This window comes from Notamacropus eugenii, chromosome 5 (assembly GCF_028372415.1).
Source record: "Notamacropus eugenii isolate mMacEug1 chromosome 5, mMacEug1.pri_v2, whole genome shotgun sequence".
Classification (NCBI taxonomy): Eukaryota; Metazoa; Chordata; class Mammalia; order Diprotodontia; family Macropodidae; genus Notamacropus; species Notamacropus eugenii.
In genome coordinates, this window is record NC_092876.1 from 77,746,531 (window position 1) to 77,762,416 (window position 15,886).

Below are 15,886 nucleotides of genomic sequence, written 5' to 3' on the forward strand. Positions count from 1 at the left end.
TTGGACTTGACCTAGCTCTGTGAGCCTGGGCAAGTCACTTAAACCCAACTGCCAAAAAAACAAAATGAAAAAAAAAAAGGATCAGCCCTCTTGGGACAAGGAAAGTGAATGGGAAAACCCAAAGAAAGGCTCATGGCACATTGGTGGAGTGCAAAGAAGGTGAGACTTGGAAACAAGACCTGGGTTCAAGTCGATCCTCTGACACTTCTTTGGGGGACACTGGGCAAGTTACTAGGTTTTGATTTCCCTATCTGTAAAACGAGTGGATTGAACCAGCTCTCTGAAATCAAGGGATTATGGATCTGGGTCTTGAAAGGACCTTGGAGGCCACCTAGTTAATCTAAACCCTCATTGTACAGATTAGGAAACTGGCTCAAGGGATGTGATTTGCTTGCCAAGGTCATAAGGTTAGTAGTTTCCAACTCCCAACCCAAGTCTTATCATTTAAGCCAAGCAAACCTGGTTTAAAGCCCCTTTCTCTGAAGCCCAAAGGAAAGCAGCATAGGTTGGTCACCCCCTTGGCAATGGCTAGAAGCTAGATGAGCACGGAGAAGAGACACATGGCAGGACCAGCAAGGTTTATTCACATTTGAAAGCCTCAGAGGCAGCACTGATTACACTGGATTGGCATGTACCCCACCCCAACTAGGACAGCTCATTATCTCTACTCCTGGCAGCTTTCTGAAGGAAAATGCTCCCATGCAATGGGTCCCTTTAAGGTCTAAGCCTTAAAGACTTCCAGGGGTGATCTGACTGATGTCTAGAAGGGGACAAGGCTGGGAGGGGATCCATGCTCAGGCATCTCAGGTGGCACCACTTGCAGGTTTGCTCCTCTCTTCAGTCCAGTTTAGCTGGGCCTGGCAGGTGAAGAGGAAGAAATGCTGTCCATCTGGTCACAAATCAGCACCTGGAGTTCTCCTACTCCCTAAGAAGCCACTTTCTGCTCCCTGCCAACACACAAGACAAGAAATCAGTAAGAACACCTGTTTGCCCCATGTCAGCTCAGAAGGAAACAGAAACCATTCTTTTCAGAGCCCAGAGCTGGAATGCACAAATCCCAGGGTCTGGGTGACCATAGGGTAATTGGCTATCCTACCGAAGTTATATTCTATGCTAACAAATGGTCCCATTTCCATGGCACTTCTTACACAGTGCTCTCTTTACAGCAACCCTATGGGAACACAAACATCATCACCTTCAATTTACAGATGAGGAAACTGAGCTGAATCAAAGACCTGGGTCTCCCAATGCCACGTCCAGCATTCTTTCCCCTCCCTTCCATGTCCTCTGATCCTGGGATTGGCCTCCTCCCAACTCCATGCATTTTCATTGTTGAGCCCTTCCAGAAACATTCTCCCTCCTCATCTTTCCCTTAGGTGTCAGTCCTTCCCAGTCCTCCTCGATGTAGGGCCTTCCCTCTGAGGTTATCTCCCACTGATCCTGTATCTATCTTGTTTGTACAAGGGTGTTTACACGTGGTCTCCATTAATTAAACTGTGAATTCTTTTGAGGACAGGGGCTCCTTTTGCCTTTCTTTTCCAACCCCAGTATTTTGTTTGGCATACAGTAGGTATTTAATAAATTATTGTTTACTTGAGCACCCAATGGTGACTATTGATTAAGAAGAAGTCCTTGTATCAGATATGTTGATCCACTATTTGAGTACCTCTGGAGACCCAGTTGGACGCGGTGGTGCTGGTCATCTGACTGCATAGACACTACACTTACTTAAACCACTTTTTAGAGTGGGAGTGGCAACACAGGCAGGAGAAAGGAGAGCTCCAGGGTTTGTAGGGAGAGATTTCTTACTGGGCTTCCTTCTATCACACCCATATAGACCAATGTCCCACCACCCCCATTATACAGATAAGTAGCCTCAAGCTCAGGAAAGGCATGATTTGGAGATGTAAGATTTGGCACTGCTATTCATTACCTGTGGCTTTAGGCATCCATTTTTCCACCTGCAGATGCAGGACTAGTTCACCTTGGTCTAAGGACAAAGAAAAGAATCAAACCGAGACTGAGCAATATTGATTTGCCCTGAGTCATACATACAGTACATTTTCCAGCTAGGACTCTAACCCAGTTGTTTTTCCATTCCACCGTACTGCCTGTATCAGCCTTGAAACTCAAGTCAAAACTCCAAAGGACTTATGTTTGAAAATGTTATCTATCTCCCGAGAGAGAACTGATGGTGTCTGAATACAGAATAAAGCATATATTTTTTTAATTTTTCTTGAGGTTTTTTTTGGAAGGGGAGGATCTATTGCCTTTCACAACATGACTATTATGGAAATGTTTTGCACGACTACACATGTATAACCAATATAAAACTGAACCTATGTCAAATTGCCTTCTCAATGACGGTTGGTGGGGAAGGAGGAGAGAATTTGGAAGTTTTAAGAAGGAACGTTAAAAATTGTTCTTGTATGTAGTTGGGGTGGAGGAATAAAAAATACTAAATAAAAATATAATAAAGATTAAAAAAAATTAACTCAAGTCAACATTGGAAGCACCTTAGGAGGCGGTGGATAGAGGGTTGAACCAAGAGTCAGGAAGACCCAAGTTCAAATCCTGCCTCAGACTCAAGCCATGTGACCCTGACCAAGGCACTTTAACCTCTGCCTCAGTTTCCTCAACTGTAAAATGGGGGATAATAACAGCACCTGCCTCCCAGGATTGTTGGGAGGCTCACATGAGACGCATTTTAAAAGTGCTTAATATATGCATAGTACCTGGCATACAGTAAGCACTACATAAACGGTTATTCCCATGCCTTAGGGGGTCCCTCCATTACTGGGGTTTGGTTCCCGCAGGATGCCTCCCACTCCTGAGCTACGTATGCTCAGATTTTCCAGGACCTTCAGATCTCATCTTGTGCCACTTGGGGACAATGGGAAGGGTAGACAACAGCTGCAGCAGATCTCAGATTTGATATCTAATGTGCAGGAGGCGAATCTTACTTCTCATTGGTTTACTTTTTGTCATCTGCCAGGGGAAGCTGAGACGCAGTTAGGTCTGTGATGCTTCCTGGGCCCCAGCAGGCTATCTCTATCTCCTCCAGGCTCAGGCTCCACGAGCTTTTGCAGTTTTTAAGAGTTGTCTTCCTCAACTGTTCTTGCACTTATGAGTATTTTTATTTCCCAGAGAATGAAAGCTCCCTAGCAGACGATTTCAGTCTGTCTTTGCACCCCCAATATCTTGTACTTTATCTCTTATTGCTTAATAAATGATTAGTGAATTAGTGGATATTCATTCATTGATAGCTGAAGTACTGTCCAAATCTGAGAATGTTTTAACTCAAGACAATAACACGCAGGGGTGCTTCTTGGAGGGTGACAAAACCACATCATACACAGATGGGTAGTAGGAAATGGACAGGATGGGGAGAAGCGGGCACTTAGTTTGAAGACTACATAGGTACAGCCACCACTGTCTCCAGTATCTGAAGGGATATTAGAGAGAAGAAAACAAGACTTGTTTTCTTTGACCCCTGCATATAGAACTAGGAGTTAACAGTTGCAAACATTTCAGCCTAATAAGACAATCAGCATTGACCAACCATGAAATAAGCAACCCTGCTAGGTAGTGAGAACCTTGTCATGGGAGTGTTTAACCAGGGACCATCTGTTAAGAATATAATAGAGGCGGATTAATTTCTGACTGGAGAATGAGACTGGGCTATTTCAAAGGAGATCTTACAAACCCTTCCAATTTTTGACCCTGCAGCATCTCCTGGGCCATCATGCTCCATGAGCATGAGTGGGTGCTGAGGTGGGGACAAGCTGGTGGACTGGTCAGTTACTTTCCACCCCCAGCAAGACCAAGACAAACAAAAACAACTTAAAAGTCAAAGGCCAGAAATTTTTCTTTCTGCAAACAGGAAGATGGAGGATTATATGCTCTGCTATCCCTGACCCTTCTGCCAATAGCTCATCAGCAAGTGCTGGAAACTACAGTCTACCACAGGCAGGTGAAATGCCTGGATGGACATTTTGATTAGCTATCAAGGCCTGAAAGGAGGCTCACTTAGAAGGATGTTAAATAAGACCCAATAGGCCCCAATTAGCAGCCAGCTTCTCCCCCTTCCCCATCTGCATGATGCCAATATGCCCAGAATAATGTGAAATGCTTCAAACCCAGAGGCACTATTCTTGGGATTATCTTCTCCTCAAGGCTCCACACACCTTGTTCCCCACAATTACTCTTTTTCAAAAGCAAGACATCCCTAGTGTCCACAAAGCTATGACAGCTGGGGACAGCCTGAGACAGCTGAAAGCCTACAGCTGCTCTTTAACAGAAGCAAAACTGAATTAACTTTTCTAAGTCTGAGAAAGAAAATTCCCCAGTGACAAGTCATGACATTTGGATACTCTAGAGAAGAACAGGGCAAAAGTATGCATTCAGTCCAGTTCAAATCAGCCTAGAATCAGATTTTGTGAGGAGAAATCAGGTCCTGGTGCAATGAAAACAAGTTTATAGTGAAGTCTGCCTTGTTGGAAGCTTCTGCCTTTGGTGTTTTACATAAACACACACATTTATTGTTTTAGGGACACTGACTAAATGGATGACACCCCCAAATTGCAGATCTGAGCCTGGGAAGCTGCCTCCTGATAAAAAGGGGAGTGGATATTCCAGTCAGACATTCAAACACAATTCCTTAGGAGAAAAAAAGGATTGTGTTCAGTTAATCACTGACTGGACTGGATATCACCATATTTACTGGATACCTAATTCATTCTCTTCTGCAATGCCTGTGCTTTAACTGAAGCCACTGGGCTTTCCAAGCCCTGAACCCTTTCAGTTTGGCTCTGGAAGAACTGGCCTCTACATGGGTAATGCAGAGCATGGGGTGCAGCAATAAAAACTCCAATCTGACCCACTTGTCAGCTGCTCCGTGTGAATGCAAGGGCTTTAAATATTCATTACCTTCCTGGTAGCCTGACACATAGGCTGTTAATTTGGCAAGGAGTAGGGGGAAGAAGGGGGTAGCAACACAGGGAAGAGAAAGGAGGGATCAAGAGTTTGTAGGCAGACATTTCCTACTGAGAGTCTGAGATTGCCTTCGGAGAGAAGGTCAGGCTTGTTATCATTCTATGGAAAACAAGAGGCAAGGTCTTTTACTGGAGCAGATGATGGTATGTGGGCCACAGATGAGAGCTGCCTAAGTTGTAAGGATACCTAAGCAAGGCAGTAACCCCTGACAACAGCCCCCTCAGCAGCCTGGACCAAGAAGGGCATCTTAGGCTGGGAGAAAGCACAAGGCAAACCCAAAGGCTCTGTGCTCTTCCAAACAGAGGAAGAAATCTCCCAATATCTTCAAAAGGCTAGAAATATACAAAAAATCTCATCTTTGGGCACAAAGGGGTGTGGTGGTGGGAGGAAGGAAAGTCTGAACTGCTTTAAGTAGAGATGGAAGCAGCATAGCTAAATAACAGTTACTGTGGGGGAAAAAATAGTGGTTTTAGTAGGTTACAAGCTGAATCAATCAATCAGTATTTTATTAAACACCCAATTTGTACCAGGCAAGGTGGGGGAGGGGTGAGATATAAATACAAAAAACCCAAAAGTAATGTTTATTGTTATTATAAATAATAAGAGCTATTTTACACAGAATACAGTTAAGTACTCATTTTTACAGGGAAGGCTCTGTGTAGAAGATGGTCCTTGAGGGAGGCAAGGGACTATGAGGTGGAGGTCTGTTAAGAGTGACCAGATTGGAATGCTATTAAGGAGCAACAGAGAGAAGACCACTTTGGCTGGATCACAAAATGTAAGAAGGGATGCAATGTCCACTGAAGCTGGAGCCAGGGTGCACAGGGCCTTAGCAATTAAACAGAGGTTATAGTTTATCCTAGGTGCAATGAGAAGCCACTGAGGTGGACTACACCAGTCACACAATCAGATTGGAATTTAAAGAAAATTGCTTTGCATCAGTGTGTGGGCTGGATTAGAGGCAGAGGGAGGAAGGGAGACCTGCTAGGAGGGGGCTGAGCAGGGGTGAGAGAAAGCATGGGATTGGAGAGATATTGCAAATGAAAGGAGAGTGGCCTTTGACAGAAATGGGCACATAGGAAGAGGGAAGATTTGGGATGATGAGTCAGCAGCAATCAGACAAGTAGGAGAAGAAGAAAAAAGGAATGTCAGCCATCCCTGTAGACAAGAGAGAGCACCTAAGAAGGGTGTGTTGGGGGTCAGCAATGACAAATGCAGGTTAAAAAGGATCAGGACTGAGGAAGGACCCTCTGATTTGCCAACTGAGAGATTTGTTGGTCACTTTGGGGAGAGAGGTGTGATGAGGTGAATGAATTAAAAGGGCAAAAAAAAAAAAAGTCATGGCAAGGACATCCAAGAATCTAAGAACCCTTCAGCTGCATTAATTAATAGGAGGGAGCCAGCATTTCTGCTTGCTAAATTCTGACCACTACATTTATGAAGGATAAACAAGCAAATCCAACAGGGCAACGATGACAAGAAACCAGAAAAAACACCCAAAGAGGAGTGGCTGAAAGCAGCCGCTTTGTTCAGCTGGGAGAAGAGAACATTTAGGGGGAGGCCATGACAAAGTCCTCAGGTATCTTGTCACTCTATGGGATCTAAAGGACAAGTAGAAGCAAGGAATTACCATCAGATAGAGGTGCTTTGGTAGGATGGAAAGAAAAACTTCCTAACAACCAAAAGGATCCAAAGACTGGCAAGGGCCTTATCTTCCAACAGAGATGAGACGACCAACTGTCAGGGTCATCATTAGCAGCTCCAGGAGGGCAGAGGTCAAGTCAGGCAGTCAGAGAACAGAACCTGCTCCATCATGAACATAAATATTACACGTAGCCAGTCCCTAAGATCTTGTTTCAAGTTAGGGATGATTGGGGGTACATTTTTGATCTCCTCCTATACTTAGCCTAGGTCTCTGAAACTAAGTTTCCTGATTTGGTTGTGAACAGTAGGAATTCCTATTCAAGGTTGGAATTGGACTAGATGACCTCAGCATTCCCTCCAACAAGAAGATCCTGAGGCTGGAAGGAGAAGACAGTTCTGAATTAACAATCTTCTAGAGATCATGTCTTATGCTCTGTCTGTGGGAATGCGTCATGCTGGGATATGAGTTTGAGTCCTGGACCCTATTAATTACTGGGTGAACTTATGAAGTTCCTACTCATTTTGTGAGCCTCAGATCCTGAAATACAAAATTAAAAGGTTGGACTAGATTCCTTCCAGCTCTTATACCACCAAGAAGACCACTGATCAGCTATGCTCCCCTACTCCCCCAACAGAGAGGTGATAGACTCAAGATGTAGAAAAGTAGATAATTTCTGGACACAGTCAATGTGGGAATTTGTGTTGACTAATTTGTTTTAACTTTTTCAAAGTGGGGAGAGAAAAAAATGCGTATGAATTAAAAAAAACTAAAACAATCTAAGCAAAAATCTCAGTCTAGATATGTGAAAACGAGGTGGAAATGTTTAGGTGACTTCCTGTTTCCTACAAGGACTTGGTATTTGGAAATGTCAGGTAATCTCTGAAATACAGAATTGTAAACTTCAACAACAATACTTAGCATTTATACAGTACTTCAAAGTTTGCAAAGCACTTTACATGTCATAGTTGATCCTCACAAAACTCTGTGAGGGACGTACTATCATTATCCACATTTTACAGATGAACAAATGATGGTAGAGGGAGGTGAGGTGACTTGACCAGGGTCACACAGCTCCTGTCTGAGGCTGGATTCAAACACAGATCTTCCTTACCCAAAGTCTGACTCCATCTGCTATGCCACCCAGCTAGCAGACTAGTGTTGTACAGAGTAGAAACACCCTCCCTTCCACCCCCAGAACTGAGATCAGGAACAGCACAATGTCTTTCCCATATTAGAGGCTATAGCTCCCCATAGCAGCCAGCTGATCTTATGGAAAGAATACTAGATTTGAAATCAAAACCTGAATTTCTTCTCAACTCTACTCCTTAGCATCTGTAAAATGAAAAATCCCAACCCTAGCAGGACCTACCTGGTCTCCTGATTTTGAGAAGTATTTTAGTTTAGTACCTGTCATCTAGCAGGTCTCCAGAGTCCAGAAGTATGTGACAGCTGGCAGGAATGTGAAAGACTGCACTCCCTCCCTCCCTCTCTCCCTCCCAGGAGTATCCAACACCTCAGCTGCACTGCCAGAGGGCTGTAGTGTGCCACAGTGGATTCCTTCCAAAGTCACCCTGAAATCAGGGAAAAAAAAAAGGTCTGTGCCCCTTCCCCCACCCACTGTTTACAATCTCATCTCTAAGACCTTCCCATCACAGGCCATAGGCAGTTTGGCCAGTCGCTAAGGGTTTCACTCCCCACACCCCAGTTCCTCATGACATCAAAGTAAACTAGCCAATGAGGAGCTCCCAGGTAGCAGATGTCTGGATGTACATGGACTGAGATGGAAAAGCTGGCATTCAGATTTCCTGAGTGACAGCTAGCTCACATACAGCTGTGAGGTGGGAGATACAATTTAGTAATTTCCAGGGCCAACAGTGGAGTCAGGAGGATAGGAATTGGAAGTGCCAGAGGCTAAAACTAGAGCAGGGAAAGGTCCTGTTCACTGCTCTTTTCAGTTCTCTCACTGATTTCCAAGCATTTCCTAGGGGTTCATTTAACTCTGTGCAAAGGCCTCTATCAAATATACATACACCCAGCCCTAATCTCTGTTTTGAATCCCAATCCTGAATGACCACCTACATGCTGGACATTTCCACCTGGGTATCTTGTGAGCATTTCCACTAGGTCCAAAACAGAATTTATGACCTTTTCTCCGGAAACCCCGGGTTCCTTCAATACTATCTGAGGCCATCACTATCCTCAAGTCACACAAGCTCAGAACCTGGAGGTCATCTGGTCATTTACCATCTCTCATTCCTTATACCCAATCAAGCTGACAAGTCTTATCAATTCTACCTCCACAACATCCCTTGGCTTGCCCCACTCCCTTCAAGCCCTACCCACCATCTTTCTATCATGCCAGTGCTGGTACAAGCCCTGCCCTACTGTCACACAGTCCTAATCTCCAACCAAACATCTCCTTGACTTCCTCCTACCCCAAACCAGTTCACTCCCCTGGTCCCTGGGGAGGGACCACTGGCTGGTTGAGCCCATTCCCCGTGCCTGGACTCCAGGCCCCTCTTCACTTCAGCTGCTTAGAACCCGTAAAATGCCCCCAGATGATCAGCTTAGGTGTCTCTCTTCTCTGTGAACCTAGGCTGATTCACCTGGTCCTCAAATTATCTTTGGCTTGCTATCTGCTTACCTGTTCTTGCCCGGAGAAGACTAAGTGACTTGAGTGCAGGGACTATTGTCTCATTTGTGACTAGCAGCACTGGATTAAAAGAAAGATCCTATCCAAAACAGGTAGTACCCTAAAGATCAGCCAGTTCCACAACTGACCTTGGGAGCCTCCAAGAGCAGCCACCTCCCTCACTTGGTCTGGGAGTGAGCTGTCTGTCCTTAGGAGGGATGAGGGACTTGAGCCTCACAGCCCCTGAGGATTCTAGGGGTACACCTAAGCTCTGGAACTGAGTCAGAGAATAGGGGTTCTAGCAGTCTGCTGGAGCTCTGGCCAGAGCATCTGATTTAGCATTAAGACCAACTCTGCAATATTAAATCTGTAAAATGTTAAATGAGGGATTTCTCTTCTTTAGGACTCAGTTTCCTTATCTATAAAATGAAAAATAGACTAGATAATCTCAATCTTCTAAGGTTTCTTTTCATTCTGCAGCATCCTGGACTCAAAATGTGTAACTAATCTCCAAGGTGGATCTTGTGCCTCAATGTTACCCCATAAAGACAGACTTCAAGTGAAATTCATCCTTTTGTATCCTAAAAGACACCAAAACTGGGCTTTCCCAGAATTCCAGGGTCATTTATTGAGTACATATAGAACTGAACCAGGTCTTTCTCCAGAGAATTTCCCCAAGGCTTTGCAGAAGATGGTACATCTTTGTTTACCCAACTCTGGCTCTGAGACAAGCCTACTAATACCTCAAAAGGTACAAGAAAGACACACCTAAGATGCTTAGTCAAGTGCCAAAGGCTACTTGGCAAAACCCAAGAAGAATCCTGCTCTCGTCTCCAAAGCAGAGGGAAACCATCTGGTTTCCAACATTCTAAAGATAATAGCATGAACCTGCTCCTGGCAAAGCTGCCTGGTGGTTTTTGCCACCTGGACTCCCTCCAAGAATTCCACCGCTTCCCTAGCTAACTCATCTCTAGACTGGTACTCTTGACAATAAACAGGGCTAGCACCTACCAGGTGCTTAACAATCCTTGTTGATTTACTGATTCCACTTGACCTTGGAGGTATTGAGGTTTATAAGATACTTTTTTCACAAGCCTGTGAAGTAGATATAACAAATGCATACACCCTTAATAGATGAAGAAACTGAGGTAGCTGGCACACCATTGTATCTCCCTTGCCCATGCCTATATCTATGTCAGCTATCTCCATGACACCAGGGGGTGAGGGTTCTAACATCGGCTCCATAAGTACTAACATGCAAGGTATCAACTGTTTCAGGCAGAAGACAGAAGCAGTCCCTGGCCCTTACATATCTAATTATGTAAGCAGATAAAAAATACAATTCGAAAACAAGAGAACTGTGGCAGAGTAGAAAGGGCACTGGATTCAAATCTAGGTTCTGTTCACTACCTGTGTTAAATCTGGACAAGACAAAAGGCCTCCAGTTTCCTGACTTATAAAATGAAAGGGATGGACCAGGTAACCTCTGAGAGTCATTCCAGATCTAGAATGGACACAACTAGAGGGGTCAGCAAAGAATTCTTGTGGGAAGTGAACCTTGAAAAAAGCAGGGGATTGAGTCTGAGAGGCAGATCTGAAAAAGGAAAGCAACCTAGGCATGGAGTACATTCTTAGCAAAGGCACAAAAAGTCTGAAAAAAAGGAGAGTCAAGCAAGTAAATTTGGAAGGGTGACTGGAGTCAGGCTCCAAAGGGCTTTAAATGTCAAGTTGGAAGACAATGCGCTTTCACCTAGAGGCACGAGGGAATTACTGAAGATTCTCGGGGAGGGGAATGACACATTGTCCCTTAGGAAAATCATCTTAGCAGCTCTGTGGAGCACTCTGCCATAAGGTCTCATAGGCTACGTTTCTTCTCTGACACCCTAAGCACTTTCCACAGGAGACTCTATATACAGACAAAGAGACCACTCCTATTTTGAGCTTTTACTATATTCTCTTCAATGAAACAAACTTTTTCTTATTATCCTTCAGATTAAGAAACCTCATCTATTCCTACTCATCAATTATAAATACATTCACCAGAACAAAAGAAAATCAAATGGATCTTGATAGGCATACAAGGGCAGCATTGTTGCCTGCTATGATTATACATTCAAAGTGAATTTAGGCAGAAGCTGACATACAGATCCCACTGTAAAAGGCTGGTTCACAGACACAAAGAAACACAGATCCACCCCCCTCCCATCCCCTATTTTAAGTCTGGACACAGGACCCCTTTCCCCAAAAGAAGTTTAAGTGGACCTACCCCATTTGGGCATCCAAGCAGCCATTTATTCTACTCCAGGAAATTTCACAAGTTTTCAATCACCTGAAAATGGAGAAGACAGAGATTAGTCCTTTTGACAGGAAGCCTGACTCAAAAACAAGAGAGAAAGATCCTGCATGCAGTTTACACATTACAGGAGAGAAACATGCAATTTAAGACTGAATTTTAAATAACATTTCACAGTGAATATAAATACTGGGATCTATAGGGGAGATTGGGGGGGTTGGGGGGATGTCATCCTTTTACATTTTAAAATAACTAAGCAGAAATCTTTGCTTTGGGGGCAGTAGCATAGTCGGTCTAATCTACAATCATTGTCATTTTACACTATGTCATTTAATATGTCAGACTCTGTGCCCAGATGATGTTACAGTTCATTTGTAATGGGCAGGATTATTAAGAGTTATGGCTAATTTATACGGCAGCATAGGGTCTTTTACAGCTACTTTTAAACAGGTTTTGCAAATTTTTTAACATTGAAATTAACAGCTAAAGAATTGTTTATGCAAATTGTTGTCACAGGTTATGTAAAAAGAGAAATATGTGCTATTAAAATCAGACATTTAGGTTACCTTTGTTTTTTTGCGATGCATGTTAGCTTTACACATCCTGATTCTCTTGCGATAATTTTCCTTTAAAAAGGGGGGTATAGAGTGATCTCTTTTCATCAAAACAAGACATAATGCCCTGAAAGCTGACTCCAAACCATGGTGGAAAATTCAGTTATTTACACTTTATCACAATCTATAAATACAAATTGTTTTTGTTGGTGTGTTTTTAAAAGAAAAAAAATACCCCATCATGCACTGCTGCAAGCAGGTTGCCACTTGATACCAGAACGGGTTTTTCACCCCCGAGCAGTTTGGGTGGCTCCCTGGGGTGGTCGAAAGGGGCACATATGAAAAACCTTGAAGGTCGTGAAGAAAGAATACAACTGACCATCTGGGCATCAGTCAATTGTAACAGGCAAGATACTCGCTTTAGGAGGGCTTCAGAGACAGAGTGTTAAAGCCAGATTAAACATAAAAGACATGATCGTTATTCCCCAGGGGCTTGGGAGGAAGCCCCTTAAACTTCTTTTGATACCAGGGTTCTCTACGGACATCTCTAAAGGCAGCTTCAGGACAATTTCCAGTTTAGAGAATCAAATTTTATTTAGAATAGGAGGGAGTTTAGAAATTTCATCTAGTCCACTCCTTCAGAGGTAGAAACTGAGGTCCCCAAATGGAGAGTGACTTGCCCAAGGTCACGCAGGTAGTGAGTGGGAGACTTGGGATTCCAACCCAAGTCTTCTGACTCCAAATCCAGAGTGCTTTCCACTGTCACATACTGTCTCCTCAGTTCTCAGCTAAATATATGAAATTCACATTCACAGCCAGAGTCCTATGGGCCTCTGCTGAAAACTAGCCTCATGGTACCTGGTTTTAAGCCCTGAGACCTGTCCAGAGAAACAACTCCAAGGTTCCTTATTTGGCTGTTCCTCCCCAAAAATCCATTCTCTCTAGCAAAACTTAATCAAACTGCTGTTGGTAATTTCCAGGGGGTGAAAAAGCTTTGGTTATCTTTTAAACTAAAACTTAACATCTTGAGATAGACTTTTTTTGGTTTAAGAAAAAAAAAACCCCAAAAAACAAACAAAAAAAACACAAAAAACAGCCCACCCAACCATTTTAAAGAATGCTTTCAAATTTTAACAAGACCATTAACTTTAGAGTTAATTTAAGTTTATTTGAGAGAGAAAACTATTTTATTGTCCACAAAAAAATGACAATTCATCACATTTACTTTGATTAAAAAAGGACTAAACTTTATTGACAAACTGCTGCAGACATTTTGACATAAGTCTTAGCTACCTATTTAGGCAGACTTACACATGTAGCATTTAATCTTCCAGAACAAAATGGGAGGACAGTACAAATCCAATTAGGACTTTAGCCTATGTACAGAGTGGATTTTTTTTCCTTTTTTCAGCTGCAGTGTCCCTTTTTATGTAACGCTAGTGTTGAGACATACTTGAACGAATGCATCATTTGGGTTGGCTCTGTGTTATCATCTTGTTTAAAACATGTTCTTTTTCAGCCCCCAGCATCCCAAGGAGTATTGGTGGTTTTGCAGAAAGCAAACCTCAACCATATGCAATACTTTGCTTTCTGATTTCAAACACTGGATTTATTAGATGCAGTGATTTAAATTTTTTTTTCTTAGCTAAAAAAAGCTTTGCATCAAATGAAATTCAGTCTGTCAGTCTCCTTCCCACCCTCCCCATTTCAAAACCTACTCCCTAAGTATCTCTCAACACTGTATGTTTGGGGCTAGATTTCAAAACCCACATAGGAAAAAGTCAATTTTACAAACCTAATTTTTTTTGTTGGTTTTTTTTTTTTAAATCAATTAACTTTAAAAAAAAATACACCGACTATTTAATTCATGAGGATCTTTCATATTAAAAATTTAAACTTAAGATTCAACCGCCATATGTTTTTAAGGAAATGTATTTGACATCTGAGCTTACTTTTAAACGGTGGCACCTATTACCGTTAATATTATGATTTTAAGTCTTAAAAACAGCCCTGAATTTTGAAATGTAGCCTAGTTTGGGAATCTGCAACTACAACTTTACGGGTTGCCTCAAGTCAAACCTAAGAGAACGTTAACAAAGCTTAACTTCAGAACCCTTAAGCAAGCAATGTCACTTTGGAAACTAACAGTTTTTTTTTAAACTCAACTTCTGTTTTTATTATAAAAGGTACAGTTGTGTTTATATTTAGACAACAAAGAAAGAAAAAGCATCTACACACTTTAAAAAATTAATTCGATATTCCTAAATCTATTTTAACTAATTTTAAAATACTACATACAGAAGCCAGAATGCAGGGTGAGGATGGAGGAAGGGGGAAGAAGAAGGGAATCACGAAGAAAAACATTTAGACAATTACTTGTCTGTTGTGGGTAAAGCAACAGGAATCCTGGGAGATACAAGAAATCAGTAACAACTTTGCTCATAACTGCTAATTTTCCCTCATGTTTGTTTTAATAACGTCCATATGGGTGCTCTCTGTATGACCCCTTCACTGGCCGAGCTGGAGGGGCCTTCAGGGAGGGCCTTGTCCCATTCCAGTCATCTTGACCTGTGGGAAGGAAAGCAAAAACAGTTCATGAGCCACCTGGGAGACAGTCTGCCATGCTAGGATAGGGAGCTTACCTCACCCTGCGAACTCTGTACTACTGTCAATATTTTAGCTTTTTCCAATGCCTCCAAAACACTTCCCCTAAGGAATTGATGCAAGTTCTCATGTTGGGACATTCTCCAGGGAACATCTGTGCCATTCTTTACTCTCTTGGCTAGAAAAGCACAGGATGCTTACAGGCCAGCACATAAGTGCCCACTTGTCCCCTGGCATAATCCTATCTTGCAAACAGGTACAGACATAAACAAATTCCAAAAGTTATTTTGACTTTCTGGACCGGGTATAGGTAGAAAGGATGGAATGGGGTGGGGGAAAAGCTAGGGAGTTAGGGGCATATCCTAAAAGGGGAACAGTTTCTCTATTCCAGACAAGTCTAGAGCTAGCATATAGGTGTGCTCTCAGTGGACCATGACAGGCACCTGCACTAAGGTGACTGATCCTTTCTTCCAGGTTAGAAAGTGGTAGCCTCTTCTTTCCACAAGCCAGGCTGGATGGCAGGAATCTACCTGTCCTCATTTCTACTCCTTGACTATATATATATATTTTAAATTTTTTCCCCCAATTATATGTAAAAGCAATTTTTAAACATGAGTTCCAAATTCTCTCCTCCCTCCTTGAAAGCAGCTTGATGTAGGTTATACGTGTACAGTCATGCAAAACATTATTTCCATATCAGCCTCCGAATATTTCCTAAGGTCTTCCAAGCCAGCAAGAATGGCACTGACTGTTGGGATGAAGCAGAATGGCTGATCTGGCAGACAGCGTTTAAGCTTTACGTTCGGGTTGGTCATCAGCACCTTCCCTCAGGCGGGAGCCAAGAGACCTTACTGCACCAGAAACAAAGGCCAAACTGTTTTCATTCATGATAAAGGAAACTATGACGGACAACCACAAACACACACCACAGGAGATCTCTGCTCCATGAAGCTGAAATCCCGGCTCACGTCCACATCCTTCAGCCAGCCAGTGTTCCAACACATCTCACTTGCCACAGGCAGGGAGAGCTCTATAGCTCCTCTGAACAGCAACAACCACCACTACCAGCAGCAGCACCACGTGCACTCCAAACACTCTGGATGTGGCCCGAGAGGACCACAGCAAGACAATTTCTATTTCTAACTCTGTTTTTGTGAGAGCAG

At 42.9% G+C, this 15,886-nt stretch overlaps 1 protein-coding gene across 5 annotated transcripts in view; it reads right to left on the reverse strand.

Annotated features, from left to right (window-relative positions):
• Window positions 1–563: 563 nt before the first annotated feature.
• Window positions 564–15,886, reverse strand: part of KHDRBS1 (KH RNA binding domain containing, signal transduction associated 1) — a 32,357-nt gene continuing 17,034 nt past the window's right edge. For 2 of the 5 annotated variants that reach the window (XM_072609881.1, XM_072609880.1), the window contains one exon: window positions 13,345–14,687. In XM_072609881.1, the coding sequence (XP_072465982.1) occupies window positions 14,590–14,687 (98 nt within the window). In that variant the 3' untranslated portion in view covers window positions 13,345–14,589. Of the gene's footprint in view, window positions 948–1,933; window positions 1,991–8,121; window positions 8,212–11,538; window positions 11,602–13,344; window positions 14,688–15,886 lie in introns of those variants that run through there. The other 3 variants (XR_011967175.1, XR_011967177.1, XR_011967176.1) reach the window with 3 other exon arrangements.